Here is a 16237-nt window from a genome sequence, read left to right on the forward strand (position 1 = left end):
TCTATTTCACTTAGCATAACACTTTCGAGGTCCATCCACATTGTAAACAGCAAGATTCCACTCTTTTTATGGCCAAGTAATATTCCACTGTATACATACCACCTCCTTATCCATTCATCTATCAATGGGGGACATTCTCCATTTAATCCTTGCAAGGCTCCCAAGAGGACAAGCCCAGCCGGCTGGGGAGTGACTGGGGCCACTTAGACCACTTGACAATTATAAGATTTGTGGCAGGGCATTCACGGCCTCATGTCCTATATAATCACAATGGCTCTGCAGTCAGAAGGGTCTTGTGCTGGGTTTAATGCTCTGCGTCAGTGTCCTGAAATTCTTCATTTTTGAACAGGGGAGTCTGCATTTTCATTTTGCAACAGGCCCTAAAAATTATATACCCTGTTTGAGGCAGGCAGCCCCCATGGTAGCTTCCAGGAGTTGCTACAGCCACATTTCCCACAGCTTTGCCACCAAGCAATATGTTATGAGAGGCCAAATTCCACCAAACATATGACCTTTACTAGCATGCTGATGTGAAAAGAGAACCACGTAAGAACATCTCATGCTGTGGCCTCCGGCCTCCAACAAGCACCTCTTGGGAAAGGTTCAGCTGGAGGAGGATACTGTCTGTCTGATGGCAGAGCCCAGGCCACCAGTGGTCCCACACAGATGCTCCAAGGAGTGCAGGGACACGGCCCCAGTGGGCGTTGCCTTACATTCTGCTCCAGAGCCACTAGTGGCCAGGCCCCAACACTTTCTGATCAACTACAGATCTTGAATGTTATCCAATTCACCAATAAAAAAAAAAAATTACACAGAGCATCTCTTAGGCTAAGAACAAGCCATCCTCAGATGTACGTTTCAGTGGCAATTGCAGTACTTTAGCAACCCCTTCTGGACTGTGGGTCCTTGATTTAGGGGACTTCAAAAAGCCAACCAAGCACTCTAGGTGGGGACAGGCTTTATCTCACAAGACCACAGACCATACATCACACCGATAATACCCCATGAAGCATTTTAGGCAAGTCTTACACAAACAATAACGTCGCCCTCGTTTTATTCCTGAGAAAAATGTGGTAAGTGAAAGCATTAGAGCCCTTTAGTCAAACCACCCTGCTAAGAAGTGGCAAACCCAGGATCCGAACACTGGTCCCTGACTCCAGAGACTGAGTTCTCACACTGCAGGTGTCAAAGCAATTGGGGAAACACAGCTATTACCACCACTCACGTTGTCCCCCGCTCATAGCACTGAGTTGTCAGGAGAGCCAAAGTCCCGCCTTCCTTTTTCATGGAAAGTTCAAGTCCTCCACCTCCTCAGCAAAGCCTTCCCCTGGGGAGTCCCGGCTCCTCCAACGCAGGTTAGTGTTTTTTGCTTTACTTCTCACTCAGTACTTCCACGTGTACCAGTCGTGTCTCCTATATCTGTCCTGGCTCTGTGACCCTGGGCCCTTGGCTAATTCCTTAGAGCCTCCACTTTCCACCTGTGAAAAGGGAGGAGTGTGACTGCACTTACTGGGGGCCGCTGTGAGGGTTAAATGCAAGAGGGTGTCAGGCCTGGTGTGACGCCACACACAGCTGGCCCTGAATGAGTAATGGCCACTAGGGCGGGGTGCTCCAGATGACCACCAAGCCAGCTTTCTGAGAAACAGGGTTATCACACAACAACAGACCTGCTCCTTGCACCAAAGAACCTGCAGGCTTAGATGTGGGCTTTTGAAAGTACTCATGTGAGCACAGTAACAGTCATTCCCCTGCCCCTGTATTCAGAGCTCCCTTTGTGACAGGAACTGTGCCACAGAACCGAAAGACCAACCTTTTTTTTTTTTGGCCCCTAAGAAACTCACAATCTGGTAGAAAAAGAAAAAGAGATAAATCCAGAAAATTCAAATATTTACTGACCACAGGACCTGCACAGGGTGCTGGGCACAGGAAGGACGTGGCCCTGCTTGCACAGGACTTTCATAAGAATGAGAGAGACCATTTCAGATGACTGATGGTGCTAGTGGCTCTCCTCCATCATGTGGTGGTAACAAGCACCAAGAGTAGAGGTTAGAGGTATACAGAAGTACAGTTTACGGAGATGAGCCGGAAAGCCAAGAGGACTGGCCCAGGCACAGGGTAGGAGTCTGGGAAGGCTGCCTGGAGGAAGTGACTCTTCAGCTGAACCAAGCAGGGGAAAGAGGCATGAACAAAAGGAGGGTGGTGGGGAAGCACAGAGGCAGCAGGAACCACACGGGCAGGGCACAGACTGCTCATGGGCATGGTCCATAGGTCTGGGGCTGGCCATCACGAGGGAGGATGTGAGAGTTAAAAGCAGGGCCTGTAAGCCTGGATACCAGGCTTAGCCTGTGGGCCATGTGAAGGTCATGGAGCCAGCGCAGGCCACCAAGGGGGCTGAGACAGGGGACTCCTCACTAAAGAAAACTCTGAGAGCCAGCCTATGAGATGGCCCAGGACGAGCAGAGATCAGAGGTCAACTGGCACATGAGCCAGGGGACAGTCCTTTAGCTCGGAGAGCACCAGCGAACAGGGCAGGACTCCAGACTTACTCTCGGGGCAGGCTTAGACTGAGAGAAGGGAGTGCAGACTGCGGAGCTGCAAGCACGGGGAACCAGGTGGGTCATCAAGATGCACCGATGGGGAAGAGCAGACTGCAGCTGAGGGTAGAGCACCGGCCAACTCTTCCTTGGACCTATAAAGCTTGGAGCATTTCATAAACGGGACCAACACAGCCGAGTTCTGCAACCTCCCACCAAAACCCTTGAAGATTTGAAATGCATGTCACAACTCAGAATCTGTGACTTTTAGAACGGTGACAGCGTGTCGGTCGTGTACTAGCTAACCCCCAGCACGGCCGAGGGCAGCAGCCCGCAGTCGCACACACTTACGAGTCTGCGGAAACACACAGGAAAAGCCACACTGGGGACCACAGCGAGTCTACTAAAGGGCTCGTGGCAGTTCGAGTCAAAGTTTGCCTCCAAAGAGTTCACGACTCACTACGTTCTTGCCAAAAGTGAATTACAGGAAAACTTTTGGTTTTCATAGTTTGGGTTTTGGAATTATAGACATAGGATTATAGATCTGTGTTAACTTCTATTACAACTTACAAATCAGGTGAAAGGATAAATCACAGAATATTTTTAAGGGAAAAGTACCTTTCCTGCTTCTGAATACATAGCTTGAATTAGGCTTGGTGAGTGCTATTCAACCTCGCTCCTGGAGGACTCATTTTTACAGAAGTGAAACCAGGGTAATTACCTAGACAGAAGGGACTCACGTGGTGAGCAGGAAGCACGGGGGCCTATATGAGAACACTCAGGTTTTATTTGAAGCCCTTGGACATTTGATAACGATGGAAAGGAAAGACACCACGGGTGTGGTGGGGTGTGCATCTTGGACCAGGACGGAACTCGGTTCTCAGGCTGGGTCTTATTTCACCCCTGCCACCTGAGCAGGAGGCATCATGCTCCTCATTCTCAATAGTGGAGAAAAGAACCCAGAACGTTTTTACTATTTAGCTGAACATCTTACAACATAGCATGTGAACTCTGATGAATGGAGAGAGAATCTTCCTTTGTGGATGTGCCCACAAGGCAGCGTGGTCAAGTGCAGAGCAGTAGCCCCCGGTCCCAACAGCAACAGGTACAGCTCAGAATGGACCACCTCGCCTCTCTGAACCTCAGTCCCCTCTCGACAAAGGCCAGAATGCAGAGTTTGTGGAGCTGGGGGTACATGTTCAATGCCTGGCACAAGTGGGTGGAATTGATGGTATGTAAGCACGGGCAACTGTCTTCAGATACACCACCCAGAAAACATACAAAAATCCAGCTTCCAACCAAGAAAGGTGTGTGTGGGGGGGAGGCACACATAATAACAGTTCTGTAGCAAAAGTGCACAATTTCTATTTCAAGGTAGGGGCACAACTATCCCTTTACTGACTACAACATTCCATCTGAGCCTGAAAATCTCGTTCTAACGGACTTCCAGAGGCAAAGGAAAGTTTTAACCCAGCAACTGATTTCTGTGAAATTGGGAATTCATAAACATGGGGAACTGAAAGCTGATATGAATTCCAAATATAACAAACAAACATCATCGCCATCTCTAATCGCCAAACACACCTGGGAACCCTGAACTTCCAGATCTTTAGTTATTACACCCAAACCAGTCCAGTCTCTCATGTTGCAGTGTCAGAAGCTGTCGCTGGCCTTCTTTATGCAAGAAGCCTGTTCATACAAACCTCATCAAGCTAAAACAAATGTCCTGTGTGTTTCATGAGATTCCCGACACAATTTCCTGTCCCACAGGGTCTGGGACTCAGCGCAGGACAGGCCCCCACGCCCACTCCCAGGCTGGGGAGCAATCACAAGCATCTGGTCTCCAGCTCCTGGCTGGAGGAGAGGAAGAATGACTGCCCATCCGACTTCGTAATGCAGTCCATGTATTACACCAAATGCTATTTGGGAGGGGAGGGGGGCCGCACAGGACATTATTTCCCTACATGGCATTTTTCTAGGTCAGTTCTCAATTGTATGGTTGGTCTTTCCAGCGTCCATGAGGTTCCCACTCCCTTCTCCAACTGTGTATCTATCGATGCAAGGTTAGCTTTTTCTTCATATATTTCAAACATAAATGTGCTAGATTGAACGTAGAAGCAAAAATGAGAGAAGCCATTTAATTCTATTAAGCCAGGCATTAAAACATAAAACAATGAAATTGAACTCCAATAAAAAAATAAATAAAATTAATTAAATTAAAAAAAAAACATAAAACAACACCTCTCACTAAATTTCTTTTCTTTTGGAAAATGCACAGTTCACACTGATATGTTTATACGTATGTGTTCATTACAGTCCTTTTAAAAATATCACCACAGCTCACCCACACTCCCGAGTACACACCCAGTAAAGGGAGGACACAGGCCTCGTGAACAGAAAAAGGACAAGACAGATGAAAAACGCTCCTGGACAATGCGCATCTGCATTCACATAATCCAGCACTGAGTACTGCAACCCTCCAACCCCATTTAGAAGGTACTAAGTTAGCACTGGGAAGAAAAAAAGAAAAAACTAGTCTTATGAACTAGTTTATAAAACTAGTTTGATCTCTGCACGTTAATCCCCAGCAGGGACTGGAGCCTGGGGCAGGGCACACATGGGAACACGTCTAGCCCCTTGGACCTCACCGCTCAGAGCGCAGTAACTACAAGCAAAACGCAGTTGGCTGTTTTGTTCGAAGCCTGTGAAAAGATTCTCGAAAGAGCGTCTGACTCAATAAGACAGGCTGTAGAAGGCGGTGCCCCCGGCCACCTGCCCACCCAGGAACAGCGGGCGGCCTGGCGCTGAAGGGCTCCAGCCCGGGGAGAGAACCTCGCTCCTGCCAGCCGAGGAGGCTGGATCAAAGCTGCGACACCCTTCCTGCAAACGCATCCGGCGACGGGCCCTGCCTCTTTCAACTCCGGGTTCCCACGGGCTCCTAGGGAGAGAAAGGCAGGCCCTTCAGATTTCTCTCTCAGGCGGGGCGTCCCTCACACGCAGGAGGAGGAGGGGACCGCAGGGTGGCGAGAGTCAAACGTGAACACTAACTCCTCATCTGTATTAAGAAGACCTGCCGTGATCTTGTGTCTCGTGCGTGGCAGTGGAGCCACGTGCTGGCAAGACCTCGGAGGAGACCCACGATTCGGACACATGTCCAAATGACCTACAACTTAATTTCACGCAGTGCTCAGGACAATCTAAGTGGTCACCCTTCTCGGGGATGTTTTTCGGGGACGACGCTTTCTTTCCTTCTCTGTCCCTCTGCAGCTGAAGATCCCCTTTCTTCCAGCAGTTTTCTAACACTAACCACATCAGAGCCACCCGAGCGCCTGTGAACATGCGGACACCCCCCCGCCACCCTCACCCAGAAACGCTTCCTCTGCGGCACGGCAGGGCTGGCGGCCTCCAGGAACATGTTCTTCACAGGGTCTTCAAGGGCTCCTGCAAGGGACCCCTGCCTGGTCTCAGGAGAAACCCTCCCCACCTTTCAAGTGTCCTGCCCCACTGTCTCCACAGCCCACCTGACTCCATCCCAGGAGAGACCCTGGGGCCCCTGAGCTTTGTTGACTTGGCTGCAGCTGCTCGGGGAGCCCAGAGATCGGTTGGGGGCACACACAGGGTCACCTGCAGAACTATTCAGTCAGTGGCGGCCCCAACACTTGACAAACAAGCTTCTTTCTTTGGCTTCTTTCACAAAGAGCCTGGAGACTTCTGCATCTCCAGGGGGCAGGACTGGCTAATCAGCACTCAGCCTGGACCCTCTGACTCCCTGTCCCTCGGCTTCCTCTGTGGCAGGGGAAGCAGAGCAACCCAACAACCGAACCACCTCCAGGTCTCCTTCCCTGATGAGAGCTGTGATCCTAAGGTCTTCTTAAATTGCTGCATTTAGCTCTGAGTGGCATTTGAGAAAGGCTGAGGAGAAAATATGCTCTGTAGAACTCCTCACAGTTTTAGTGTAATAATGTGGTTATCGGTTGTTTCGTGTTCGTCTTCCCCACTGGAGCGTGTATTTCTGAGAGGGCAAGGAATGTACCAGGTGCTCAGGAAGGATCTGAGGAACCACTACTTGAATGAGTAGGGGCAGGGGCAGGGTGAGGGGAGAGAGAGAGCTGCTCTCTGGACAGATTACTTTTAAGAAATGTTTGGCTAAGTCCAGTGACCCCTGGAACTGGCTCCTCCGGAGTCCACGCGCATCTCTGCTAAATTCCACAGTCAGTGAACCCCAAGTTTGTAGCTGAACATTAGCCAAGGTGGGAGTCTTTACACTGTGGGAATTTGTGAATTCTAGCTAAGGACTTCTTTTTGGCTTAGAGGTCACAAGGAGAGTTCAGACCCCTACAAGAGGAGATGAAGTCACCCCACCTTATCACACCCACACTTAGTTCTGTCGGTCTGAGGCTGAAGAGTGATCAGTAAGCCACTGAGATGAGCAATAGGTTATCGTATGTGGTCTGGATGATACCACAACAGACAGGGACAGACCCTTGGGAATTATGCACGTAGCTGTTAGTGCAAGAATTTCTTACACTCTTGAGTTGTGACTGTTCAAGGGACCCCCATAAAGGCAAGTCCCCAACTGGCCAGACAGGTGGTACAGAACAAGATCACTGCACGGCAAATTCTAGGTACTTTTCTGGTTTTTGCCATTAACGCTTTTTAGTTTCTCACACAGGACGTCAACCCCAAGATGAAACAGAAAGTGGTGCTCACTCTCAGCACCCATCTACTACCCCAAGCACACAGGACTCCGCTTTTGTGGTGCAGCCAAGCGAGGCAAATTACCAAAAAGGGAGTGAGAAGGGAAAACCCTCTCTGCCCTTCTATAGTCACTGTTCTTAAACACTCTCAGCCCATCCTTCATTCTGGAGGCTCTTCTCCTCCTCATCTTTTATGGACTCTAAAAAAGCAAGGAGAAAATTCTTCTTTCTAACACTCAGATAATAGCTCCTTTTCTTTAAGACACCAGGCAGCTTTTATACCTTTGGTTAAAATATGTTAAGTGGAAGCCGACATCAATACGACAGCTCTCATGCTGGACTATGGAGCCAGCCACGTCTCTGGATATACGCTTTGCACCTCACTGCAGCAGGGGCACGGCTGCGCCCGTTCACGGGTCACTGATGGAAGGTCTCTAGAAGCCCATCAGACAATACTACCTCTGGTCACCAAAGACTCACCAGACCTCTGTGGGGTATGTAAACCCCTATGTTACCACTTTAGAGACCTATAAAACACAGATGAATAACACAAGTCATCGATGTGGAGGAGGATTAGGGGCAGTTCTTGTCTCTGTTCTTAGATTTAAGGGTGTTCCTGTATTTCTGGACCTGCTCACATTTTGTTCTGGCTAAATCCGTCCTGTCAGGGGAGAGGCTGGAGAGCCTCATGGGTGGAAGTCCTGACTGCCAGGAGGTGTCTGGGCTGGGGTGTCAGGAAGAGGAGCCTCTGAAGCAGTGGAGGACAGAGGAAGGGAGCTTGAGGGGGTCTCTGGTTGGCAGCCTGTAGTGTGGGAGTGGGAGGCAGAGCCAGAAGGCAGGGTGCCTATCTGTCCATGTCTAAGAACGATTTGCTAAGTGGCCTCTGCTCAGCCCAGGAGAAGCGATTTTCCCTTGGCTGGGTGTGGTCAACTCTGCCGGTGCATTGCCTCGGGGAAAGCTGTGTTGGTGTGTGGCAGGCAGATCCAAGAAAGAACAGCTGTATGGTGTCCTTGAAGGGGCATGATACAGAAACTAAGACGACCCCAGGCCTAGAACTTTCTGCCATTGAGTAGCTTGTCACCTGGACAAAGTACACACTTCTCTCGGCTTCATTTATCACCTCCACTGTAGCGCAGATAGTATGTGCCCAGCTTCATACAGGGTTGTGTAAAGCTGAAATCAGACAAAGCTTAAAAATTAAGTTTTATAAACTATAAAGCACTGCCTGACTACAAAGTCTATTATTCTTACTCTTTGGAGGAAAAAAAAAAAAATCTTATGAAACGCTGATTACACGAAGAGCTAATTTCAGAAAGGAAAGCAAGAGGCAGGAAAACAAAAACCCACGAAGATCCAGAATACAACTAACCAACAGGCACTCTGTTCTTGTGACCAGGATAAAAGTGCCACTTCCTAAGAAAAACTGAAATACTGATTTGTTTTCACTCAGCACTACACACCTTTCTTGGGCCTCGACTTAGCCACAGTGTAGACCAAACAACTAACTGGGCAAATGCCACCCCTGGTGAGAGGGGAGCAGGAAGTGAGGTTTGCAGGAACTCCTAAGTGAGGCCTCTCCGAACCTGGCTGAGCGGAGCCGGCAGGCTGTGCACCCTGGGCCCGCTGCTGGGTGGTTTCCCCAGCTCCGGTCAGGAGAGAAGTCCGGCTCTGGGAGGGTCCCTGGGTAAAACCTGGACACCTGCACAGAGGTTACATGGAAAATGTATTGTTGGAAAACAGCTTCTTTTGGGCATTGGGTGGGTATGTGGAGGGCATCTGAAGTGGAGGCCAGGACTGGGAAAGAAGTGAGCTGGAGAGGTGGCCAGTGCTGTGGGGGGCAGAGTGGGGTGGAGCTGAGCTGGCCTGGTGGGAGTGGGGGGTGCAGAGGGGTGAGAGGGGGAGCCAGGTAGGGACGAGAGGGCAGGAGGGTCACCTGGCTCTGCCTGAGAATGAGGAAAGGGAGAGTCTTGGTCGCACGGACCCCGTGACAACTGGAGTGGGCTCACGGCAGGGGAGGGACCCCCACCCCAGGCCTTAATGCTGACCAGGCCTTTTCATCCCCCTCTGCAGGAAAGTGAGTACCTCTGAGCACCAGGAGGCAGAGGGTCCATGCTGCCTGGGGAAGGACGAGAGGAATACTAGTGAAAACTAAGAGAACATCTGTAATAAGAGGGGGAACAGGCTCCCCTCCTCCTCCTCCTCCCATCCCATGAAACAGTGGCGAGCAGGCAGAGAAACCGGCTGTACCTCCCACCCTCTGCCCCTTCCTACTCTCCATTTATTTTTCACTTCATTTCATGTGATAGGAACATAATGACATTTTTCTGTTACTCATCACATTAGCAAACACAGCTGCCAGTTCACAAAACTGCTCTTCTGGGGGTCAGTGGGCCAAACGGGCTCCAGCCCCAGGCCTCACACTTGGTCCCCAAGGGGCAGTCACGGCCTGTCAGCAGCATCACCCTTCACCCTGGGCCAGCCATCGCCATGGGAACGCACAGGCATCCCAGGCTCAGGGGGCCTTGGGAAGGGGGGCTGGCCTTCAGGGGGGGCTGCCCGTTAACCGTATGTCCGTGCTCCACAGCAGTCCTCCCTGTGCCTCAGTTTACTCTTTCTTAAGAAGATTCAGGGCCCATTCCTCAAGATGTTATGGGGGCGGGGGAGGGAGTGCGCTCTGCATGTTATTTTGAGCAAGTTACTTAACCTCTCTGCGTTTCAGTTCTCAGCTCTCAACAGAGATAGAACAATATCTGCCTGGGTGTGTTGCAAAGACTAAAGAAGGTACCTTAAGTAACTTTACAGGACATTTGGCCCAGGATGAAGGTACATATTAGCTTTAAATACTAATGATAATCGTGACAATGTCGAATGTGGAAGTATCACGGCGGGGTAGCAAGGGGTGGGACCCAAAGGCCCAGCAGAAACACCTGATCCAGACTGAAGGCGGGAGAGAGAAGGTCCGGGCAGTTTCTTAGACAGGACATCTGAGCTTGGACCTGACAAAGAACTCGTATGAGGTTAACCCTTTAATTTGCTACGTGGCTGGACAGGTAAGACTCGATGCTGTCTCGTCTAGCCCACACCAAACCACTGGGCAATACCCTCCCTCCCAGCTGGAGGAACCTCAGGAGCCAGGCCACTGTGGGGCCCGGAGCACAGACAGGAACTCTGGGGAGCCCTCAGCGGCAGCCGCCAGGATGGATGTTCCAGAAGCAGGACCACGTGCTCTAAAAGCCACAGGCCCGAGGTCCTGCCACATGGGGCCAGTGGGGGCCTGGGAGCCCTGCTGCCAGCGGCTGTGAGGGGCAGCAGACAGAAGAGGATGCACCCCACCTCCACCCCGCTCATGGCCACTGACAGGTCGGCGGGGTGGGGGGCCCTTTCATACACCACAGTGATAATCCTAATTCCACTCGTTCCTCACTGGGGCAGGTGCAGATGTACCCAACACAGTTTCCCCCATCTCAGGGTTTTTAACACTGTTCAAGAGACAAGGATGCCACCCTGTTTCCAGAATAAACCGGTCCCAAACCCACCTACAATTGCTTTCTACAACTTTTCTAATAAGTCCTGTCTGTAATCGGTAAAGACTAGGGCGTGCCTCCTGCTATTAGACCAAGCGTCGGTTCTGACACTTAGGTTTTCCAGGATGTTCCTTCGGTGGACTCTAAAACCTCCTATCAGTATCTGAATTACTGAACCGAACGGCGATCACGACCGGAGCCTTCCTGCAGAGCGGAGTTAACAAGCTGCCTGGACAAGAGAGAGAGATTTTTATATACTTGAAGGCATCTGTGATTACTCCGGGGCTTTTCCAACTGGAAGTCTCAGTAGTAAATTTTGATGGCTAAACCTAAAGGCAGATCGCTAAGCAACTCCGACGGTCTCTTCCCATTTTTCAAGCGAGAGAAGCTTCCGCTGGCATGTCACGCTGACGGCCGACTTACCCAGGTCGATAAGGATCGCATGCTGTTGGGAGGTGAGCCGTTTTAGGAGTTCTTTGTACGGTGTGTCCTTTGGCTGCTGTTTACTGGGAAACTGGTGTCGAAGGCGGTACTGCTCTGCCAGGAACTTCCAGATTTCCCCCCGAAGATGACGTGGCACACCTTCAAGGGGGGCGGGTAGAAAGTAGATTTTTATGCTCAGAGCATGACTTAATAAAAAGGAGTTAGGTTTCATTCCATTGACCCAACCTCTTGTTCCATAGGAATTAAGAGCATCGAAATGGAAAGTCAAACAACCAACATTTTGTCCTCTATGCTCCCCTCCCCCCCCTTGCACATCCCCATCTTTCCCCCCACCTCCCGTGGCCCCTCTTGCTTGCCTTGTGGCTCTCAAGTACATACTATGTTCAGACTGGGCCAGACCCAGCAAAGGCTGAACTGGTGAATGGCATGAGCCCCTCTCTGGTGCCTATTTAGTAACGTTCTAGGGAAAGATGCCCAGCCACGTAAAGTTATAGTGCAAGATGCCGTCTCACACAGGGGACGTGAGCCGAGTGTGGGGATTCAGATGAAGGAGACCAAGATGGCATGGAATCCTTCACTTGTGCCAAGATGCCAGAGTGTGGGAGGTGAGAGAGAAGACAGGTCAGAGGAAGGAAACCTTAAGGGCAGTCAAGCTGGATGGGCTACCTCAAGAGGCGAAATGAAGGGTAGGGAGCCTGCATGTTATCTGGCAGCTCTGGGGATCTACGGAATGTTCTTGAGCATCCTAACTGGGGAATCCTGCTTAGACCCCATGAGCGAGGTGGGCAGAGAAAAGGATGAGAGGCTGGACACCATCCACACGAATGTGCCTTGGGGACCTGGACACAAGAAAAGCTATCCGAGAGCCTCTCTAGCTCATGTTTTAAATACAATTGATTTGAACACTTTTCCAAGTGGTTAAAAACATCGTCTAAAACTAGGAAAAGCTCTCTTGAAGCCAATGATGTTATTTAAGGCAAACTTCATTAGAAAAGTGACGCTTTTGAGTCAAAACTTTCTGGTTGGGGACACCCAGGTGGCTCAGCAGTTTAGCACCGCCTTCGGCCCAGGTTGTGATTCTGGAGACCCAGGATCGAGTCCCATGTCCGGCTCCTTACATGGAGCCTGCTTCTCCTTCTGCCTGTGTCTCTGCCTCTCTCTCTCTCTGTCTCTCATGAATAAATAAATAAAATCTTAAAACAAACAAGCAAACAAATGCTTCTGGTTCACCATCCTGCCCAAATGTGGAGATGGGGAGAAAAGGCAGCCTGCAGAATAAGATATCGAATCTTTCTCATCTCTGACAGGAGCTCCCTTGAGAGACGAGGAACCTCCAATTTAGGGATGGATCTTTCCTTCCATTCAGGAAAAACTGTGACTGCTTTGTACACTTCGCTGCTACTCAGCGTGCCTGGCCAGGATTCCTGATTTTCCACTGGCCACGTCTGAGAGAAGTCTCACCAGCAGGTAACATTTACCATGAGGTCACCAGGTGCTGCCACCATTCTAAGTACTTTGTCATCCCCACGACTTGCAGAGGTAAATAGGATGATGATCCTCAGGGTAAAGACAAGGAAACTGAGGCCAACAAGAACAGGTCCCTCACCCGAGATCACCCAGCTGGTTAGGAGCAGAGCAGAGAAAGGGACTGCTGTTTTTTCTTCATGTCTTCCCTGTCACAACAGTCAGACAAGCTGCTACTCAGATGGGTACTGGAAAAACATATGCTATGTTCCTGCCTGGAGGTTAGTAATAAACTCATCATTTCTGGATCTGAACTAGAAAGTAGTCAATGTCATTTATTACCAGATCCACAAGGAACTGTTTAGAACAATCAGCCATCTCTTAGAAATACTCTAGGTAGGGCGTCTGGATGGCTCAGTCGGTTAGGCATCTGACTCTTGATCTCAGCTTGGGTCTGGATCTCGGGGTGATGAGTTCAAGCCCTGGACTGGGCACTACGCTAGGTGTGGAGTCTACTTAAAAATAAATAAATAGATAGATAGATAGATAGATAGATAGATAGATAGATAGATAGATACTCGAGGTATGGAAGTAATTTGATTTTTCCCTTACACAAACTGGCTGTAAAAGAAAAAAAAGAAGCCTGTGTGAGAAACACAGGGCCATACTTAACTGTGACCTCACCCACACCTTCTCTAAATGCTGGTCTCGACATTAGTCTCATGATCCTGTGTAGTAGTGGGTTGAATGGCGGCCCCCCAACAATATATTTCCCCATCTTAATGCCTAGAACCAGTGAATGTGATTTGGAAAAAGTTTTTTTTAAATATATTTTTAAAATTTATTTATTCATAAGAAACACAGGGAGAGAGGCAGGGAGAGAGGCAGAGACAAAGGCAGAGGGAGAAGCAGGGTCTCCACGGGGAGCCTGATGCGGGACTCGATCCCGGGACCCCAGGATCACGCCCTGAGCTGAAGGCACACACTCAACCACCGAGCCACCCAGGTGCCCTGGAAAAAGTTTTTATAGATGATAATTAAGGTCTTGAAATGAGACCATCACGCTGGTTATGCAGGTGGGCCCTCTATCCAAGGACATGCGTCTTTATAAGAGACACAGAGGAGAGGACAAGAGAAGCAGGCACTGTGAGCAGGAGGCAGGGACTGGAGGGGCGCAGCCCCAGGCCAAGGAATGCCGACAGTCTCCAGAAGTGGCTAAGGGCAGCCCCGCCGACGCCTCCGCTCCCACTCCAGACTTCTGGCCTCCGGGAGTGGGAGAGAAAAATGTCTACTGTTTTAGCCACCAATTTTGTAATATTTTGTTATGGTAGCAACACAAAACGAATACACCCTGACGTCTGCCTTTTTATACCGTTCCGTTCCTTCTCTCCCTGCCCTCCCTGCCCAGAGGTATTTCTTAGGGTGCGAGTACACCTGCACATGCATGCACAAGACCTTAACATTTGAAACTATATCAGAAGTCATTGTGGCTTAGAGGCACCTGGGTGGCTCAGTCAGTTAAGCATCTGCCTTCAGCTCAGGTCCTGATCCCGGGGGGTCCTGGGACCGACCGAGTGCCACATTGGGCTCCCAGCTCAGCGGGGACTCTGCTTCGCCCTCTGCCCTCCCCCTTGCTCGTGCTTGCCCTCTCAAATGAATAGATTAAAAAAATCATTAAAAAAAATACACAAGACGTAAATGTGGCTTGAAAAACAGTCAACATGTTAAGTGATTTATAACGGGACTTTTCACAAAATATTTTTTTCAGACTGGGAAATCTTCCCAAGGTATGAGATGACCAATTTCCTTTTATTACTAAATCATTCCCATTATCTTATCAGACCTTCATTTTTTTGGAGGAAAAAAATACTGTTTGTGTCACTGGACCAGACCACATATTCTGGTATTTAAGAGAGCTTGGGTTTTGTGATTTAAAAACAAAGAGTCGTGCACATCAGAGCCAGTGTTTCTGCCTCCACTCATAACCCACTCTTATGCTGGGTGGGCAGGCTGGCTTCTGCGAGGACAGGAGGTCCCTCCCCCTCAATGTCAGTACCTTTTTATTTTTACTGACTTCGGACATGATTTGTGCTCGCCTTTTTTTTTTTTTTTTAAGTCCTTCTAAAAATGCAAAAGGTATAAAGAGGGTGAAAAACCACTCATAACTACAATGAACATAGAATTCACCACCTAAAGCAGGAAGCTCTTGAAAGCAAGGGGAGGAAGGTATTAATTATTGCACCGGGCAGAGCTGTAAACCAGGGCTATGCTGGGTAAAGCAGATGTTGCAAATGTGTGTGCGCGGCTTCCTACCTATGTGCCCACAGAAACAGACAACTCTGTGTTAGACCATGCACCACTTTTTTTCATTTAACTACTTGTCTCGGACATCTTTTACATCGGTAATTATAACTATTGTGTCATTTCCAAGGACCATGGCACACGATGGTCACACTGTTGGGGTTTGGGGGTTCTGTTTTGGTTTCCGACTCTACAATGCCATAAGAAGCATCCTTCTTACTGCAGCACGTTTTTGACCGATTAATTTTTAGACTAAGTTTCCAGGTGTGGCATTGCCGGATCATAGGTAAGGAATGTCTGCATCTGGCTCGTCCTGCCAACTGCCCAGGCAGCCTCTCAGCAATCTCATTCCTGAAGAGTATGCTCCAGTTCATATACTTCTACCTCGCTCTCTTTAGTGAAATCATTCGAACCCTAACTAAGCTTTGAGTTATGTAAAGCTCTGCAGAATTATTCTTTGTTGTCCCAAGTTGGCACCCTAATCCTGCTGTTCTGATCTAGTTTTAACTTGGGAAGCTTATAAATGCCTTTTTTCTATCACTTAGGGGAGTCCTCAGATCATTAGGAGGAAGGGCCTCATCACCCATACAGGGACTGTCTTCTCTTTCAAAGGCTCCATAGTAACTTGGCCTCTACCATAAAGGCCAAGGGGGTGGTTCTGATTTAGTCTTGTTTTTCTATTCTAGGCTGCAAGAGGGACTGTCGCATTTGCTTGGAGTCATTACATCTTATGCGTTGAAAGCAGCTGAATCATTGACAGAGCTCTCTGTGCAGTTAGAAACAGAGTCCCTGCCACAGGCAGTGATGTGGTCGTGTCCGTGGCTACAGAGGGAATTCCAGGTTGGCTCACCTCGGCATGCAAACTATACAATCACCTATGTCATACTTCACTACGCAGGTTCCAGGTGCCCACCATGTTTCCATCAGTCCCCCCCCCCCCCCACCTTGTAAAATGCATAATGAAAAACCAATGCATCCAGGTGCCAGGCTTCTAAGAAGCTCACGCTTCTGGAATAGCTGTCACAGACCCTTGCCACTTCCCTTTTGTAGAAGCAAAGCCACCTAAAGACCATCATTTAGTCAGCAGTGAAAAGGAAAGAACAGACTCATTCCTTTCTCTGCTTTCTCCTGTTTCCAGATAGCAATCTGGGACCATGTGGTGCAGTGGTTAAGCCTCCAGCAACTGCCCAAAGAATGTGAGAACAGGAAGAGCTGTGAGACCCTCAGTATGGTCTGTGCCTCTCATTCTAGCAGCTGGGAGGCCCGAGCCCAA

General features: G+C 49.4%; 1 protein-coding gene across 8 annotated transcripts in view; it reads right to left on the bottom strand.

Moving 5' to 3' along the window:
- Positions 1-16237, bottom strand: part of TBC1D1 (TBC1 domain family member 1) — a 237843-nt gene that overhangs the window by 23984 nt on the left and 197622 nt on the right. For all 8 annotated transcript variants that reach the window (XM_077879631.1, XM_077879625.1, XM_077879637.1 and 5 more), the window contains one exon: positions 11179-11337. In XM_077879631.1, the coding sequence (XP_077735757.1) occupies positions 11179-11337 (159 nt within the window). The remainder of the gene's footprint in view (positions 1-11178; positions 11338-16237) is intronic.

Source organism: Canis aureus, chromosome 2 (genome assembly GCF_053574225.1).
Source record: "Canis aureus isolate CA01 chromosome 2, VMU_Caureus_v.1.0, whole genome shotgun sequence".
NCBI lineage: Eukaryota > Metazoa > Chordata > Mammalia > Carnivora > Canidae > Canis > Canis aureus.